At 41.2% G+C, this 19,384-nt stretch overlaps 1 protein-coding gene and 1 non-coding gene across 2 annotated transcripts in view; both read left to right on the top strand.

Moving 5' to 3' along the window:
- Nucleotides 1-3,428: 3,428 nt before the first annotated feature.
- The window catches only part of PATL1 (PAT1 homolog 1, processing body mRNA decay factor), a 32,352-nt gene continuing 16,396 nt past the window's right edge, over nucleotides 3,429-19,384 (top strand). Inside the window, exons 1-8 of the mRNA XM_066251609.1 lie at nucleotides 3,429-3,618; nucleotides 5,534-5,645; nucleotides 13,942-14,159; nucleotides 14,790-14,870; nucleotides 15,766-15,960; nucleotides 16,885-16,986; nucleotides 17,802-17,891; nucleotides 18,189-18,409. Of these exons, the coding sequence (XP_066107706.1) occupies nucleotides 3,604-3,618; nucleotides 5,534-5,645; nucleotides 13,942-14,159; nucleotides 14,790-14,870; nucleotides 15,766-15,960; nucleotides 16,885-16,986; nucleotides 17,802-17,891; nucleotides 18,189-18,409 (1,034 nt within the window). The 5' untranslated portion in view covers nucleotides 3,429-3,603. The remainder of the gene's footprint in view (nucleotides 3,619-5,533; nucleotides 5,646-13,941; nucleotides 14,160-14,789; nucleotides 14,871-15,765; nucleotides 15,961-16,884; nucleotides 16,987-17,801; nucleotides 17,892-18,188; nucleotides 18,410-19,384) is intronic.
- Nucleotides 19,258-19,384, top strand: LOC136321242 (small Cajal body-specific RNA 24). The gene has a single exon (XR_010728518.1). It is a non-coding gene; the product is annotated as a small Cajal body-specific RNA 24 (non-coding RNA).

Here is a 19,384-nt window from a genome sequence, read left to right as displayed (position 1 = left end):
AACTAGTTTTGTAAGAAACTAACGTTCATAGTATGTGCTTTTTACCACAATTTCTTTAAAAAGAATGTACTGAGTCTGTAAATAACACAATGGATTATTTGCAGCTTCCTGAGCGAGGACAGACAATGCCAAAGGAAGTCCCTTGACTTTCTCTAATGGACATCATCATTCAGCTATCAAAAGCTTCTTCCACCTACCTGGCTTGCAGGAGAAACTTCTTCAACCAACTCAAGGGACACTCTCTAGAGACATCATACCTTATTTCTAATAAATCACTTGTGAAAATAATTTGTACCCTCTCCATTTTAATAACTATTACACAACTAAAAAAGGGGGGGTGTTATTTTGGCGATTCACCCCACGACACTTTTTCTGTTTCTTTAACTTCTGCTCTTCATTATTTCTTTCTATTGTCTCCGAGTTTATCTTATAGTTAATTCATATCCAGGCTTTCCTGTTTTCTTATATAAGCTATGACTGTATCCTAAAAGTCTTGATATGTTTATTATTTGGTTCTAAATATTTTCTATTTCCCATTATGTTTTCTTAAGTACTTCACAGATCAGAGGTATGGTTTTTCTTTTTAGATTTTTTATTTCTAACATAATGATTAGAAAACAAAATCCACAGCATTAAGGATTAGCTAACTCTAGGGCCAGATATACATAGTAAAGATGTTAGGCTTTGTCCGCTAAATGGTCTCCATTGTTACTCCACTCTGCGTTTGTTGTCCTAAAGCAACCAAAGACAATATGAAAATAAATGAGGCTGACTGTACTCCAACAGAACTCGACTTACAAAAACAGGCAACTGGCCAGATTTGGCCAAGGGCCATTGTCCCAGGAGAGTCTAAATTCTATGTCTATTAGGCGTCCCTGATTGACTTTCTTGTGTAGTGGGACACTTTTGTTTATTAGTAGGGTTGGCAGTCTTTTGAGACTATTTTTGAGGTGGCTATGAGGATGCTATTGTTAAGTGCCACTGGAGGAAAGACATGACTGACATATAAATTAGTTGTAATAATTATATAAGTAATTTATTATTCACAAATTTTTTTGGCATGCCTGGGTATAGCTTAAGGGGGCCCCTGTCGGCATGGGTTTTTTTTGGCTGGCTTTGGTCAGAGTTCAGAGTGGTGTGGAGACAGTCCACATTAATGTTGGAGTCTGGGCGACTCCGCAGTGTGGGGCCTCTTAGCTTTAGCATTTTTCCTAAATGCCTTTTAATAGGTGTTAATTTACAGGATTATTATTTTAAACTACTTTTGGGGGAGTTTTTTGTAGAGAATTTTTTATGTCAATTTATTGAACTGTTTATATTAAACTATTTTAAGATGTTTTTATTTTTATTAATTTATAAAGTTAATGTAAATAACATTATTTTTTATTTATGTATAACTTTACATATATATTAACTGGGTTTTGTTTGAAAGTCAGAGTTTGTTTATTATATAGTTATGGCACCAAGTTATTTTTTATTTATTTAAATTTTTATTTATTTATTTTTTACAGAGAGGGATAGACAGGGACAGACAGGAACGGAGAGAGATGAGAAGCATCAATCATTAGTTTTTCATTGCGCATTGCAACACCTTAGTTGTTTATTGATTGCTTTCTCATATGTGCCTTGACCACGGGCCTTCAGCAGACTGAGTAACCCCTTGCTGGAGTCAGTGACCTTGGGTTCAAGCTGGTGGGCTTTTTGCTCAAACCAGATGAGCCCGCGCTCAAGCTAGCGACCTCGGGGTCTCGAACCTGGGTCCTCTGCATCCCAGTCCGATGCTCTATCCACTGCGCCACCGCCTAGTCAGGCTATTTTTTATTTATGTATAACTTTATATACATTTTTTTTTGTATAGAAGCATCAATTCTTTGTTGCAACACCTTAGCTGTTCATTGATTGCTTTCTCATATGTGCCTTGGGGGGGGGGCTACAGCAGAGACAGCAACCCCTTGCTCAAGCAAGCGACCTTGGGCTCAAGCTGGTGAGCCTTGCTCAAATCAGATGAACCCGTGCTCAAGTCGGAAGTGGGGGGTACCCCAGGGTTTCGAACCTGAGTCCTCCAAGTCCCAGTCCCACGCTCTATACACTGTGCCACCGCCTGGTCAGGCTAGGACAAATTATTTAAGGTCTGTAACCCTCAGGTTCCTCACTTAAAATGTTAGGAAAAAAAATAGTGCCCACCTAATGGGGTTGGCATAACAAAAGATTCCATGAGATAACCCATGTAAAGCTCCTACACTTATTCATCATCATTAGTAGTATGGACGTCATCTTACTGTTGAACCACTACTCTGTGAGGCAAGTATCATCAAACCCATTTTACAAAGAAATTAAGGATCAAATATGTTTAGATTGCTTGACCAAAACGGACAGCCAGTAACACAAAGTACAGATTCACATCCAGAACTTTTATTCCCAAATCCAAAGTTTCCGGCACTCAGGCTCTGATTAATCCAAACACACTAACAGGATAGGAATTTACTGTATGCCACACCAAGGCCAGGCTGTATTTTAAGACACCTGGAGTAAGGAGTTGTGAAATGCATTAAGGACTCATTCTTCTGGTGCAAATTTAGTCCTTGAGGCGAAGGGGGGTGAGGGGTAGATATTCCGTGAGTTCTAGGGCTGAAAGGGCACAGGAGGAACTAGCGGATGTTACAGACCACTAAATTTTCTGGAACCAGTGTGCTGGGGCTTATAACCTAGGCACTGTTTTCTGGCTCTGGTCCTCTAAGGAGGTTGTGTCCCCCAGCGGCGCACCCAGGCTGGCGCCTCTCGGCCGCTGTGACCTTGCCGCCCACAGCTGCGCTGCCCCCTTTGCTCTCCTGCTCCACGTGCCTGGAGCTCCTGGCATCTAAAAATACCACCCCGCTGAACCTCCCTGGACATGCCTTAGACTTTTTTTTTTCTTAAACGGGTGTCGTGGCTACTTTGAGACACATAAATCACAGCCGTGATCTGCTCTTGATTCAGTGGGTGACCTGCTGCTGAAAGTGGCTACGAATTCACCCCCTTTGGATGACCTGAACTTTTCAGTTTCTTTTTCCCTCCACTCGGCGCATGTCATAGATATCGTGAGGACTACCGAACACCCCGGAGACCGTGTTGGACGCTGGAAAAATATCCTAGGAACCCCCATTTATTCCAACTCAGACAGAGCCTGGGACTCTTCAAAGCAATATCCTGTTACAATCACAAGGGTTTTCCCCGCCCAGACGGTGACGGAAAACTCGTGACTCTGACCCCAGCGCCGAGCGGGCACAGAGAAACCGGGGGCGGGGATGCAAGTCCGCAAGCGAAGAAGCCCCGCCATCAAGCAGCGCGTGCGCAGTCTGATGCCACGGGACCTCCTTCCCGCCCCTGAGACTAGAAAGTGAGACGCCAAATTTTTCCCCGCGCAGACGCCGCCGCTGAGCGCAGAGACGAGTGGCCGCCCTCCTTGAGGCGCGCCTGCGCACGTTGCTACGCACGCTCCGGCGTACGGCGGCGGCCAGGGGTCGCGAGCCGGTGGAGGACCCGCGCGCGGAGGAGCCCGGGGAGTCAACTTTTCTTCCCTCCCTCCCCCATTCCCCTCCCCGCTCCCTTCCCCCCTCCCCAAGAATGTTCCGCTACGAGGTGAGCTTTTGCGACCGGAAGTGACCCCTCCCTCCCTCACGCGCCCCTTTTCCTCTCTCATACCCTCGCTTCTGTCCCGCGCTCCTGGCGGGGAGGAGTCGGACGGCGGGACCTAAAGGAGAGCGTCAGGCCTGGGGTCGTGGGTTTAATCCCAGAGCTGTGAGCTGGCTTCAGGGGTCGGGACTGCCCTATTAGTTGTCGCTGGGGAGAGTTGGCCTCTGTTTTCAGCTGGGGAGGGCCCCTTAAGTCCCTTACCCGGACCACCAGCCAGCCCCGCCCCGGGAGGAGCCGCGGAGGGAAGCAGGGCATCCCCCCGGTGGCTCTTCTTGAGGAACAGTCATGCTGGAAAACCTAGAGAAACGTTTCCCGCCCTGAATCCGGAACCACCTTCCCTCCAGTTCCACCCATACACGCAGGCAGCCCTCGGGTCAGTGGGGCCCGGGCTTGCCCTTTGACTGGGTCCTTAGGCTGTTTACTAAAGAGGCCTCGGAGTTGGGAGGGGGCGTGTCCACTGGAAGTTGCTTCTGGGCCAGTGGAGGGAGACGTGGGTTTGGTGACGGTCCCGGTAATGTAGCAATAGTTGAGAGTCCCGAACCTGTCATTTATTATTCTGTTTGACCTTGAGCGACTTCTGATCCCTGAACATAAAAGTTTCTGGATTTATAGAGTAATAGAGCTGGTCTAGTTAATCAATCCCTAAGAGTTTTACCGACTTAAAAAAAAAACCCAGTGATTTGATTAAGTAGATCTCTGTGATTTGAGAAAGAGTACTGCTGGATGTTGCCTCCCAGTTGTAGGCAGTTGCATACCTGCTTTGTGTATATATGGGAGGGCTTAAATTGGGTGAAATGGCCCGTTGGCTTAACCTTTCCTTTGGGAACAGCCTAGCTGGGAGGTTGTCAGGCGAGGTGGAGCACAACCCTACCCGTCTGATCCTGAGTCTTAGAAAATTGTGAACACACCTACTTGATAGGAAATGGTTTAAGACCACACTAACTTCATGTAAACGTGGAGAGAGATTAATGAGAAGCGGTAGGCAGTGGCCAAAAGAAAAGAAACCTTGGGAAATCAGTTAAAAACTGAAGCGAAAGGAGGGAATGTTTAAAACAGGACCCACTTAAGTTGTTATAGTGATAGCATTTTCAGCAATCCACGGTCCTTGCCTAAATCTATACCTCATTTGATCCTCATAACTATGTGATGGGTGGGATTGTTCCTGGATTACTACTTCAGAGGCTGAGGCTTAGCGCCTAACAAGCCTGAGGCACAGTGGTTGCTGAAGAAGTATTTCATTATTTAATTTCAAAGAATGACTTGCCTAAGTTCACATGACTTGTAAAAGCGCAGTCAGAACTTGAATTTGCCATATCACAGCTTTTTGAGAGTTTACCTAATTGTGGTTGAAACTTTTAGCTTTCTGTTTTATCACCAGAGTTTGGGCCTACAGGAAACAGAAAGAGAAAAAGATGGAAAAGGAAGAGAAAGCTTTAAAAAGGAACAATAGTTGAAAACATGACATGAATACAGGGAAGATGAAAAGTACTCTAAAACTCAAGTAAAATAATGAAGTTTTTCTTTTCTGTTGTCATTACTATTCTATCTAGTGATATAAAGGAGGTTGACAAACCGGGAGGAGATGCTCTTGTTAGATTCTTGATAGAGAAATGGAATGTTTGGAGAGGAAGGTTAAATGAATTAAGGAATAGGAAAGAGAAACTGAAAAAAAGGAAGATGGAAATTTTCCAATGTTGGGAAAATTAGGAAATAGAAAAAAATTCCATCTTTACAAAAAAGTCATAATGAAGCTAGTTTGTTGATTGGAAAGGTAAGATGAACATTTTTAGAACTTTTTACAATGAGGTTGTGAACATCATGAATAGCTAAATCTCTCTCTCTCTCTCTTTTTTTTTTTTAGTCTTTAGAGGATTGCCCTCTGGATGAAGATGAGGATGCATTTCAGGGTCTGGGAGAGGAAGATGAGGAGATTGATCAATTCAATGATGATACATTTGGATCAGGTGCAGTTGGTAAGTAACATCTTTCTCTTATATCATCTTGGTCTCTTTCTGTTTTCAAACCCTCTCTTTTATAAGTACTTTATCTCAGTATAAGTGACCTCAGTCACTAATTTAGGAAAATATCCTATTCTTGGTCTTAAAATAGTCTCTTCTTGACTAGAAGCATCTCTTCTCCTCTGGGCTTCTTTTTGCCTCACTTAAAAAAACAGGTGTTCTTTAAGCCCTGTCCCTTCCAGCTATATGATCTATTGCTCTAGGTTGACACTATAAGGAATTCACATAGTTAGAGATCAAGATATTTTACAAAGATTAAAAATAATCCTAGAGATTTTTATTTGTGGAACATGTATCTTAAGGAAAACTGGTGAATTAGAAAACTCAGATTTGGATATTTATATTTTAAAATTCAGTTGATAAGTAGTATATATTACATGGCCCTGCTACTGTCTTATACTGTCTTCAATAAAATACAAACCCTTTTATTCCAAGAAGTTTGGTGATAGTCTTCATAAGTTAGAAGTAAGATGAAACTTTGCCATCCCTGAGGCTAGATAAATATGCTTGGAGTTGGAAAGGTCATGAAACGTTAACACAGGCCACAGAGCTATGATTACTGAGATGGGAAATTTAGAGAGCAAGCTTATATGATAAAGTTTGAGAATTAGAGGTCTTAGGACAAATATACTAATAAGTTGTAATTAAATTGTACAATTAAAAAATGAATAGGTAAGGCTCAATGCCTTTGTTGTTTGCTTTGTTGGTACTGTAAACATCAACTGTTTTTGCTGGGATGTGTAAATATGAGTGATTTCTTTGGAATAGAGCACTTCTGTCTATGCAGCAAATATTCAAAGTTAAATAATAAGAGGAAATTTAACAGTAGTTAAATTAAGAGATGTTGAATATCAAAAACAAATAAGAGGTCTTAAAAATGATATAATGGTTGCTGGTTTTACAGTGACCTAAACAGCTTTAAGTTTATTAAAGCTTAGACTGAGTTGAATGAATTGCCAAAAATGAAAGAGTATGTATTCTGTTGTGGATCAGGGTTTACAAAATTTCAAAGAGCTCAAAACTACCACTATAGTAACAGCAGGAGAAGTGTTTCAGGTAGAAGGGTAGACTCATTACAGAAGGGAACCAAAGACCTTTTGGATTATAGCCATAGTTTAGGAGATGAGATGGTCCAAGAGGTTGACATGATCTAAGATGCCGTTCTCGCTCCATGGAGATCACAGGCAAAAGCACTAGAGTAGAATTACAAAAGCAGGGAACTGGTGTGAATTGCAAATTGTATTTGGAAGTTAATTTACTAATAACCTGGAGAGTACAATAGAAGCTGCAAACATTGTGTACTTGTTTCTAGAACTCTTTCTCTTTAAATAGTGTGCTGAATCTTACCCTTTTAAAGCCATTTCCTCAGTATTAAAATGAAGTTGATAGAATTGACTTACAGATACTAAGAGGAGGCAGCATAGTAATAGGTCCTCAGCTTTGGACCTGGACGGAGGAGGAATAGTGTTTCCTTCTCATGGACGTCCAGAGTGCTATAGGCAACCTTTTGGAGTTTCTGTATTCCTCACAAGATGGGGAAAATATTGCCATAAAAGGCTCCTACAGTTTACAGAACTGTATTTTATATGAGAAAAAAGAAGAAAGAAAAGTGCACACACAGTGAAAAGGCCCTGGGGTGACAGAGAAAAGAACAGGAAGTAAGAAGCAAAGGCAGCAGAATAGCACAGGGTTGGCTCTCTTCTGCACCCTCAAGCAGAACTAGTGATTCAGTAGGATTTCTTGGTCAACAAAGTGTATAATGGAGGAAAATTTTTTCAAATGGGCCCTTTCCATTGAGTATGATATACTTGAGTTGCAAAATTAGTCTCAATTCCTCATAACATCTTTTTTTCCCCATAACATTTTGGTCTAAATACTGTAAGGGTTTATAAAAGGAAAATTGCTTTATAAGTCCACCTGTGACTTGCTTAATATACTTCTACGAGTAGATACACAGCTGGTGTAGAGGATTTAAAACAGGAGATAAATGTCTGACGTTTGATACATGTTTTGGTTTGATGGTTTCTAATTCAAGGCGTGAATGTCTTTAGTGAAACCTGTTAATGCAGTAGTTATTTTGAGATTGTGGCTACAAATGCTCTGATGTCACCTTTCCTTAAGAAGCTAGTCACTGTTTTCCACATGGAAAAATGTTTGCATCATCTTAGAGAAATAAATGGGCCACAGGAATCAATTCATTCTCTAAATATAAATTCTTGTACTTAGAAGATGCTTATTATTCTAAATGTTTTACATATATTCACAGCAGCCCCTGTTAGGTAGGTACTATTATTATCCTCATTTTAACAAATGAGGAGGGAAAGTGACAGATTAGGTAGCTGTGAATGGAATCATTGTAAACCACCAGTGAAAGCAGTGTTTGAGCAATCTTTGAGACTCTCCTGCCTCCACGTGGAAGGACTCCCCATTCTTCCTACTTCTATTGATAGCTGCTATAGTAATCTTTAGAGATTGAGATTGCTTTAAAATTCAATCATCTTTACTTCCTTACAATTTTGTTTTTATTTTAAAATAGCCCTGAGACAAGGCCCTGGCCGGTTGGCTCAGTGGTAGAGCATTGGCCTGGCGTGCAGGAGTCCTGGGTTTGATTCCCGGCCAGGGCACACAGGAGAAGCGCCCATCTGCTTCTCCACCCTGCCCCCTCTCCTTCCTCTCTTCCCCTCCTGCAGCCAAGGCTCCACTGGAGCAAGGTTTGCCTGGGTGCTGAGGATGGCTTTGTGGCTTCTGCCTCAGGCGCTAGAATGGCTCTGATTGCAGCAGAGCGACGCCCCAAGATGGGCAGAGCATCGCCCCCTGGTGGGCATGCTGGGTGGATCCCGGTTGGGCGCATGCGGGGAGTCTGTCTGACTGCCTCCCCGTTTCCAGCTTCAGAAAAATACAAAAAAAAAAATATATAGCCCTGAGACAGACTTGGGGGAATGACTACAAGTGTAAGTTTTTGGGAGCAATCAGGAATTCACCTGATTGTCGGTATAGGTTAATGAGTTGAAGGAGAACAGTTATCTCTTTCCCTTCATTTCTCTGGTATTTTGCCTACCATTGATCATTTTGACTAATGTGGAGTGAGGTCCAGCATTGGCAAAGGTAACTCTGTACTTAGGTCATTTGAAAAAGATAGAGTGAAGTGTCTGTCCCTTTGTTGTAAGGGCATGCCATCTTTGACATGGCTTAGATGATTCTACACAACAGCAAGTGAAACCTGAAATGATGATGATGGTATTTATGGGATACTTCGCTTACGTGTTTGAAAAAGTAACAATTCACAACAGCCGTTCTCACAGAAAAAGGCTATTTAACCAGTGTTTTTTAAAATGTAGTTATTAAGGATAAATAGATTATTCATTTTTGGTAGGAACTGTTAAAGTTAGCACAGATAAGTATGGAAGCAGTGAATGAAGACGCGAATTAGAACACTGCTGCATTCAAGTTTTGTTAACAAATTAACCTCCTGGCCTGACCTGCGGCGGCGCAGTAGATAAAGCATTGACCTGGACCTGGAACGGTGAGGCCGCCGGTTCAAAGCCCTGGGCTTGCCTGGTCAAGGCTCATATGGGAGTTAATGCTTCCTGCTCCTCCCATCTTCTCTCTCTCTCTTTCTCTCTCTCTCTTAAAATAAAATCTAAAAAAAAAAAATTAACCTTAAATTTGTAAAATAAATGGAAAAAGTTTCTTTGGGATAGATCCTCCCCTTTTTTTTTGGCATTGCTGAGTTAGTAAAATAACAAAAAGCAATTTGTCCTATAACAACTTTCTCAGTTTGCTCTTCCTTAGCAAAGATGACATAAATATTAATGTCACAATTGATTTTTAATTACACTATTTTAAGAATTTTTTTTGCTGATAACTCATTATTTAAATTAATTCTATAATTTTCATCTAAAGTGAATTTTCCCCTTTACCAAAAGTAGCACATTTAAATTTACCACAGTGCCCAAAGACTAGACATAGTGGTTCTGATCATACCAAATTATAAATTTGGAGGTCCCACTTCTCTCACTTTTTGGACCACTAGTGTTATGTGATAACATTGTTATATGGTAAAAATAGCAAAGTTTAAATGTTTATAATCTAACCCTGAAAGGCACTTAGCCTACTTAAATATTGCTTACGATATTAAGATATGTATAATAGTTATATTGAGTCATTATATTGAGAGTCTGCAAATCTAAATTTCCATCAGTGGGGATAAGTTAAATTAGTTTATCGATAGAATAGAATCTTACATAGGTATTAAAAAGAATCAGATAATATTCTCAGTACTTACATATGTCTGTGCATGCATGAAAAGATGTCCAGGTTATATTGCTTAAGTAAAAAACAAGTTAAAAGAAACAAGTTTATAGTTTGCAATATACAATATTTAACATACCTGTTGAGTTATGGGAAACTTTCTAAGTTACATATTTGTGTGATGTTAACATATATTTTCTTTGTAAGCAGAAAAAAAGAAGAAAGATCATTTTAACAGTTGTCCATGAGCTTCTCAGAAAATTGTCAGTAATCTAAATCTTTAAAAGTGGTTTACCATTTATTATACCCTATATATCAAGCACTTTTTTTTTCTTGTTATGATGCCTTCAGTTTTTTCTTCTCCTTTTTCTAATGAGATATATGGGAAAATTATATGGGTAGAATTGTCATTAAGAATACTTTGAGGTGCTGGGAAAACTGGAAAACCACATGCAAAAGAATGAAACTGGACTATAGTTTGTCCCCCTGTACTAAAATTAACTCAAAATGGATCAAAGATCTAAACATAAGACCTGAAACAATAAAGTACATAGAAGAAGACATAGGTACTCAACTCATGGACGTGGGCTTTAAAGAGCATTTTATGAATTTGACTCCAAAGGCAAGAGAAGTGAAGGCAAAAATTAATGAATGGGACTACATCAGACTAAGAAGTTTTTGCTCAGCAAGAGAAACTGATAACAAGATAAACAGACAGCCAACTAATTGGGAAATGATATTTTTAAACACCTGCTCAGATAAGGGCCTAATATCCAAAATATACAAAGAATTCCTAAAACTCAACAACAAACAAACAATCCAATCCAATAAAAAAATGGGAAGAGGATATGAACAGACACTTCTCCCAGGAAGAAATACAAATGGCCAACAGATATATGAAAAGATGCTCATCTTCTTTAGTTATTAGAGAAATGCAAATCAAAACTGCAATGAGATAGCACCTCACACCTGTTAGATTAGCTATTATTATTATTTATTTATTTATTTATTTTTACAGGGACAGAGAGAGAGTCAGAGAGAGGGATAGATAGGGACAGACAGACAGGAACAAAGAGATGAGAAGCAGAAGCATCAACCATCAGTTCTTTGTTGTGACATCCCAGCTGCTCATTGACCGCTCTCGCACATGTGCCTTGACCGCGGGCCTTCAGCAGACCAAGTAACCCCTTGCTCGAGCCAGAGACCCCGGGTCCAAGCTGGTGAGCTCCTGCTCAAACCAGATGAGCCTGCGCCCAAGCTGGCAACTTCGGGGCCTCAAACCTGGGCCCCTCCGCATCCCAGTTCGACGCTCCATCCACTGCGCCACTGCCTGATCAGGCACATTAGCTATTATTAACAAGACAGATAATAGCAAATGTTGGAGAGGTTGTGGAGAAAAAGGAACCCTCATCCACTGTTGGTGGGAATGTAAAGTAGTACAACCATTATGGAAGAAAGTATGGTGGTTCCTCAAAAAACTGAAAATAGAACTACCTTATGACCCAGCAATCCCTCTACTGGGTATATACCCCAAAAATTCAGAAACATTGATACGTAAAGACACATGCAGCCCCATGTTCATTGCAGCATTGTTCACAGTGGCCAGGACATGGAAACAACCAAAAAGCCCGTCAATAGATGACTGGATAAAGAAGATGTGGCACATATACACTATGGAATACTACTTACTCAGCCATAAGAAATGATGACATCGGAACATTTACAGCAAAATGGTGGGATCTTGATAACATTATACGGAGTGAAATAAGTAAATCAGAAAAAAAACAGGAACTGCATTATTCCATACGTAGATGGGACATAACAGGGAGACCAAGAGACATTGATAAGAATGTGGTGGTTACGGGGGGAGGGGGGAGAGGGAGAGGGAGGGGGAGGGGCACAAAGAGAACTAGATAGAAGGTGACAGAGGACAATCTGACTGGGTGATGGGTATGCAACATAATTGAATGACAAGATAAACTGGACATGTTATCTTTGAATATATGTATCTTGATTTATTGATGTCACCCCATTAAAAATAAATAAAATTATTTTTAAAAAAACTTGTGAAAAAAAAAAGAACACTTTGGAAAATCTGTTTCTGTATTAGTTATAAAGGGAATTACCTGTTATCCTTCTGTTGAATTGCATTAAACATACAAAACAAAACTAAAATGAGAATAAAATATATAACATACAAAAGAATATATGGGTGTTTGTAGATTAGAAAGTAGTGTATGTTTAGGATGAGGTAAAGTTAGAATTAAAATGAAAAGGTTATTTGGGGAAAGCTTCAGTGAAGAGGGTTAGGTGTCTGACTTTGAATGCTGAGAGGAGCGGATTGCGTAGAGCTTTTATGTCGGAAGCATAATAGAATGATGAGAGTGAGGAGCATTGCAATGAGAGAAGTGGTAGAAGTAGGTCTAGTTTTAGAGATGCTGATAAAGGGTTCTGAAGATACTCATCTGTGTTATAGCAGAACTCAAAAATAATCATGTGTCAGCCTGGAAAAATGAGACAGCAAGCTGGTGCTACAGACTGTATAGTAGTGTACAGAAATAGCAGAGACATAGTTAAAATAGGAAAGGAACTGTCCCTGGTCCAGGTCACCATCACCTTTGCCCTGGTGTACTGCAGTAGCCGCCTGGCAATCCTCCATGCTTCCATTGTTGCCTTCCCCTCCCCCAACTGTTTTCAACACAGCAGCCAGAGTGATTCTCTCAAAAAGTCAGGCCTCACCAAAACCTCCAGTGGCCCCTCATTTCAATCAGAATGGCCTAGGAGTCCCTGAAGGAGCTCCTCTCTACTACATCTTTGACCTCATTTAACCCCTCCCCCCCCCCTTGACCATTCTAGCCCAAACATAGTTCGTTTTGTATCTCAACATTGGTGTCAGTCTCTCATCTTAAGGCATTTATACTGACTCCCTCTGCCTGGAGCATTTCTCCAAGATATCCACAAGGCTAACTATCTTACTCTTGAATTTTCTACTCAGATGTTACCCTCTTAATGAAACGTAGCTCTGATCATCCTATTTAAAAGTTTTTAGTCTGCCTCTCTTCCTCCATATTCCTATAGCATTACATCTTCTAATATAGTATCTAATTTACTTACTATGTTTATTGTCTATTTTCTATTTCTTTTCAGCTCGAAAGAAAGCTACAGGAGGGCAGGAATCCTTAACTGTTTTGTACACTCATGTATCCCATGCAGCTAAAACTGCTTGTCACATAAGAGATGCTCAACAAATATTAATTGAATGAAATCAATAGTTTTGAAAGTTTGTAGAGATGGCAGTTATAATCTAAGAGAAAGTTGTATGCTAATGCAATGAGTTCTAGCTTCCCTGTGAATTTTTTGCCTGAAATGTCATAGAAACTCAAGACCAACAGTTTCAAAATTGGTTTCATTGATAATGTATTAAGCTATTACTTTACAGTGGTAGTCAACCTGGTCCCTACCGCCCACTAGTGGGTGTTCTGGCTTTCATGGTGGGCCGTAGCAGAGCAACCAAAGTATAAATAAAAAGATTTAACTATAGTAAGTTTTATAAAGATTTATTCTGCCAAACTTAGTGAAAATCTGACATAAAGTACTTGATAAGTATTATATGCTTTAACTTGCTGTAACTCTGCTTTATAAATTTTATAAAGTAAAGTTACTTCCCTACTTTATAAATCACCATTACTGTGGAACCAGTGGGCGGTTAGAAAATTTTACTACTAACAGAGATACAAAAGTGGGTGGTAGGTATAAAAAGGCTGACTACCCCAGCTTTGAATGCTTGAGTTTTATTTCTGGTGTGATGTTATTTGTTCATAAAAGTGAAAAGCCCACTTGATTATGCCCCTTAGTTTAAACTTTATTTCATGTCTGTAGGTAGGTAGAAATTTAATTTTCCAAACTATCTTCTGGAGTTGGAATTTTCACATGGTTAACAGAATTTTATAAAACTTTTTAATTCCAATATGAACATATTTTACGTATGTTTTCCTTATAGATGATGATTGGCAGGAAGCACATGAGCGACTGGCTGAGTTGGAGGAGAAGCTCCCCATAGCAGTCAGTGGACAAGCCGGCAATGAAGAAAGGGATGAGATGGACCTGCTGGGTGACCATGAGGAGAATCTGGCAGAGAGGCTCAGTAAGATGGTGATTGAAAATGAACTGGAAGATCCAGCCATCATGAGGGCAGTGCAGACCAGGCCAGTTTTGCAAGTAAGCCACTCTGGTTTGAGCACTATGGCAGACTAAAAGTGAAGTATTGAGCCATGCCATTTTATTTCATCTACTGTAATGGGAGAATTGCATATGCCATAGAAAATTGTTAACATACCATATTTCCCCATTTATAAGAAGCACACTTTTTCAAAAATTTTGGGGTCTAAAAACGGGGTGCGTCTTATACAGTGGTTGTAAATTTTTTTACTTGCATTTCCTGCTTTTTCACACTTGTTTTTGCCTCATTGTTGAAGACAGTGATTCATCATCAGACACAGATGAAGACAAGCTAATGGGTGGGAGTTTTGACAGTGATGAGGAGTTGTATGAATTTTATGATGAATACAAGTTGAGTTCAGTAACTATGTAATACATTTTCCCCCTCTAAATTCGGGCCCCAAAATTAAGATGTGTCTTAAAATGGGAGCGTCTTACATGTGGGGAGATACGGTAATTCCTGATGGCAAGTTCAGAGAGGAAGTTGGGGAATGAGGTGTATTCTGGAACACCCCAATTTCTTATTCTCAAGCGGCTGAGGCGCTTTTGGACCCTTGCTCACCGTAAGCACGTGAGTCATGCAGAGCGCCCACTCTATTCCAGCTTTTGTTTGTCTTCCCGTTCTTCTAGCCTCAACCCGGAAGTCTCAATTCCAGCATCTGGGATGGATCTGAAGTTCTGAGGCGAATCCGAGGACCACTGCTTGCTCAGGTACTAAACTTTTTCTCTTTATATAAAATCCCTAATATGTAAAATATTCAAGTTAGCCCCTGTTGTCCTCCTTTCCTTGCAGAAATATCTAGTTGGATATCATTTGCCAGTCTTATATGGATTACATCATCCAGCACTCGTAGTTGTACCATTTCATTGTACCCTTCCTCACCCTCTGTGGGAGTGCTCACTTGACCATGCTTTACTTTGAAAGTTTGAAAGGAAGCTATTGTTACTCAAATACGTTAGCTTACAATTTGAGTTACTTATAAGTCATTTCTAGGCAGAACTAGAAGTCTGGAGAACAGATCATTGTTTGCCATTGGTTGGGGGTGGTAGGGTGGGTTGACTACAAAGCCACAGTTCTGGAGGAAGTTTGAGGAGTGATAAAACTATTCTATATCTTGATTGTGGTAATGGATTCATTACTTTGCATTTATTAAAATTCAGAGAACTGTATATCAAAAAGTAAATTTTACTGGATGTGAGATAAAATAAATAAAAATTTTAAAAAATAATTTCTCAAGCCTGACCAGTGGCTGCACAGTGGATAGAGTATTGACCTGTTATGCTGAGGTCCCCAAGGTCACTGGCTTGAGCCCAGAGGTCGCCAGCTTGAAGCCCAAGGTTGCTAGCTTGAGCAAGGATTCATTGGCTTGGCTTGAACCCTCCAGCCGAGGCACAGATGAGAAGCAATCATTGAACAACGAAAGTGCTGCAACCATGAGTTGATGCTCTTCCTCTCTATCTTCCTTCTCTCTCTCTCTCTCTCCCTTCTATCTCTAGCTAGCTCTCTTGCAAATCAATAATAATTTCTCTAGATATTTTTGGCATCTGTAGAGGTTATCAAAACATTTCAGATTAGCTGATTTTTTTTTACTACTTCCTTAAATAGGAAATGCCTACAGTGTCTGTATTAGAATATGCCTTGCCTCAGAGGCCCCCACAGGGCCCAGAAGATGACCGGGACCTTTCCGAGCGTGCATTACCAAGGCGGTCAACTTCACCTATCATTGGCAGCCCTCCTGTTAGAGCCGTACCCATAGGCACCCCACCTAAGCAGATGGCTGTACCCAGCTTCAACCAACAGGTACCTCTCATTAACAGGCCCTCAGCCCAGGATATTGGGAATCTGGGCAAAATTATTTGGGAAATTGGTGTTGCTGGGAGGAGGGTGGAAGTTTGGGGTAGGTGTGAGATTAGAAAGAAGAATAGCCAATTAGAGGAGAAGTTAGTTCCCATAAGAGACACATTTCTTAATGCCCTTTGCTGTTGCTGCTGCTTTTTAAATGGGGGAGAAAAGGGGTAGTAAACCATAGATAGTATATATATCCTTCTTAAAGGGTTTTTTGCTGGCTGCCCAAAACATGAGCAGAGAGGTAACTGAAAGCTGGGGGGAGTGGGAACACACAGCATTGTCCACATCCCTTTTTACCTTTAAGATATCCCTGCTTTCCCTAGAGCCTGTGCAGTCCTGTTCCATAGACTTTCCTCCACCTGAAACGAGCAGCTGAAAAGGAAGGCCAATTTGGAAGGTATGGGGGGAGGGTGGTGTTGGTATGGCCTAGTTAGGCTCAGTATCCTATGAAACGGTGGAGTCACAATGTATCACAAAAGAGCTGAGCATGGCGGCCATATCATGGGGCTTCAGGATAGGACTTAGTTAATCCTCCAGCTTTCTTATCATTCCTTCTCCCTCGCTGCTACCAAAATATATCCTCTTGGAAAGAATTTGCAAGTTCGAATATCTGCTGGTACCTCCCTCAGATAGCATGGAAGGGTGGGGATAACTGGAGAATTAGCTAAATCTTCCTCAGTTAAAGTGGCACTGTTGCTTGATATTTGTGAGAGGAAGTGACCAAAGGTTCTGTATGTTAACCCATAGCCATAGCAATTTGCTTAGAAGTAGGGCTATGAATTGAGTTCTGTGTCTACCAGCACTAGAGGGAGGGACTGTAGGTGGAGGAAAAACTGACTTCATTGAGTGTAGTTGTTTATATGTTTGTCCTGATAGATCCTGTGTCCGAAGCCTGTCCATGTTCGGCCCCCAATGCCACCACGTTATCCTGCTCCCTATGGTGAGAGGATGTCTCCAAACCAGCTCTGCAATGTCCCGGTATGTCACTCTGCAACCTAATGAAATGCAGTCTATATTTTCTGATCACTACCTGCACAATCACCACACAGTGTATCGACGTCTCCTAAATTATGCTGTTCTAGCCCCATACTTGAATTTCTGGATTTTCTGGTCCCCAGGTCAGAAGATGTGGTTCATTATATTTAGTTGTTTTTATCTTCAATTCTTTTCTTTTTTTCTTTTTTTTTTCATTTTTCGAAGCTGGAAACGGGGAGGCAGTCAGACAGACTCCCGCATGCGCCCGACCAGGATCCACCCGGCATGCCCATCAGGGGGCGATGCTTTGCCCCTCTGGGGCGTCGCTCTGTTGCGTCCAGAGCCATTCTAGCGCCTGAGGCAGAGGCCACAGAGCCATCCCCAGCGCCCGGGCCATCTTTGCTCCAATGGAGCCTCGCTGCGGGAGGGGAAGAAAGAGACAGAGAGGAAGGACAGGGGGGGGAGCAAATGGGCGCCTCTCCTGTGTGCCCTGGCCGGGAATCGAACCCGGGACTCCTGCACGCCGGGCTGACGCTCTACCGCTGAGCCAACTGGCCAGGGCCTATCTTCAATTCTTATCTTTAAATTTCAGCATGATCATCTGGTTTCCTGCTATCTCTTTCCCTTGTTTCATCCCATAGTACTTCATAATTTCAAAATTATTCTTTTACATCTCATCATTGGACAGCTTGACTGTATAGTTTGAGTTTTTATATGCAAGTTTAGTCTGCACTTCTGTTGAGTTCTCTTATATTATATTGAATTTACCTGTTTCATAGTATAGGTATAATTTTTTTCTTTTTTTTTCTTCTTTCTAGAACTCTTCCTTACTGGGTCACCCTTTTCCTCCTAGTGTTCCTCCTGTTCTCAGTCCCCTCCAGAGAGCACAACTTCTTGGAGGAGCACAGGTAAGCCTTGAATAGCCTGACCCATAAAAAGCTCTCTTGCTTTCCTAAGGTTCACTGGTCTGGTTTTCAGTTGCCATTCTGCATCATAAATTTCGTGCTGGTCCACGAAAGCGCTAACCTGGTTGAAAACCAGTACACTAGGTGCTACCTGATTTTGCTCTTTAATCAATTACTACTGCCTCTTTTTTTCCCATTACCTTTTCAAACAAAGTTACTGATGGAAATAGTATTAACTTTTCTGTGCATAAGAGCAAGGGATTTATGATTAACTAAATCGAAGATTTTGTCTCTTTGTAGCTACAGCCTGGACGGATGTCTCCCAGCCAGTTTGCACGGGTCCCTGGATTTGTTGGTAGTCCACTTGCTGCCATGAATCCCAAGCTGCTGCAAGGGCGAGTTGGGCAGATGCTTCCCCCAGCACCAGGCTTCCGTGCCTTCTTTAGTGCTCCACCCCCCGCTACACCACCCCCTCCACAGCAGCACCCCCCAGGCCCAGGACCTCACCTGCAAAACTTACGGTATACACAGCAATGCTAGAGTTTATTCAGTGTCGACTGAGTCTCTTGTCGACGTTAAGTGTGATAGCATGGAAATCTCTTTATATTATTAGCAGGCAATATATTTTTAGATGTTGCTTGATCTAAAAGTCGCCAAATAGAAAGGGTTGACAGTCTGCAAGCTTTCTTATGAATAACCTTTTCCTCAAGTCACATGCTTCCTCTGTACATTTGCACATTACTGGTTAATCACCTCTTTTTTCTTCTAAAGTTTATGTCTAACTTTATGTTAGTTTTACTTACACAGGGTTGCTCATATGGAACACAACAATAATTAATAATATATATAAGGCCTGAATAGGCAGTGGTGCAGTGGATAGAGCATCGGACTGGGATGCAGAGGACCCAGGTTCAAGACCCCGAGGTCGCCACCTTGAGCGCAGGCTCATCTAGTTTGAGCAAAAGCTCACCAGCTTGAGCCCAAGGTCACTTCCTTGAGCAAGGGGTTACTCGGTCTGCTGAAGGCCCACGGTCAAGGCACATAATGAGAAAGCAATCAATGAACAACTAAGGTGTCGCAATAAAAAACTGATGATTGATGCTTCTCATCTCTCTCCGTTCCTGTCTGTCTGTCCCTATCTATCCCTCTCTCGGACTCTTTGTCTCTGTAAAAATAATAATAATAATAATAATATACATAAGAATACACTCTGTTTTGTGTACTTAAAACTGTGAGCCTCCTTTTATCTCTCTCATACATACATGCCTTCTGTTGTAGACAGTATACAGTCTATGTATATATAACTAATTTAAATTATATATTGTCGTAAATAAATATATAGAATATATATACAGTAGAAAGTAAGTAATGGACATTTATTTAGTTTCTTCTTAAGGTGAAGAAAACTCTTTGTAAATGTCCTAGACTATAAATACAGGAGCTCTCTGTTCATCCTTTGCAAGTACAAAGGGTGGATCGTTCCTCTACTGACATAT

Source organism: Saccopteryx bilineata, chromosome 1, assembly GCF_036850765.1.
Source record: "Saccopteryx bilineata isolate mSacBil1 chromosome 1, mSacBil1_pri_phased_curated, whole genome shotgun sequence".
NCBI lineage: Eukaryota > Metazoa > Chordata > Mammalia > Chiroptera > Emballonuridae > Saccopteryx > Saccopteryx bilineata.
The sequence above is the reverse complement of the archived record's forward strand: the minus strand, read 5'-3'. Positions and strand labels throughout refer to the sequence as shown.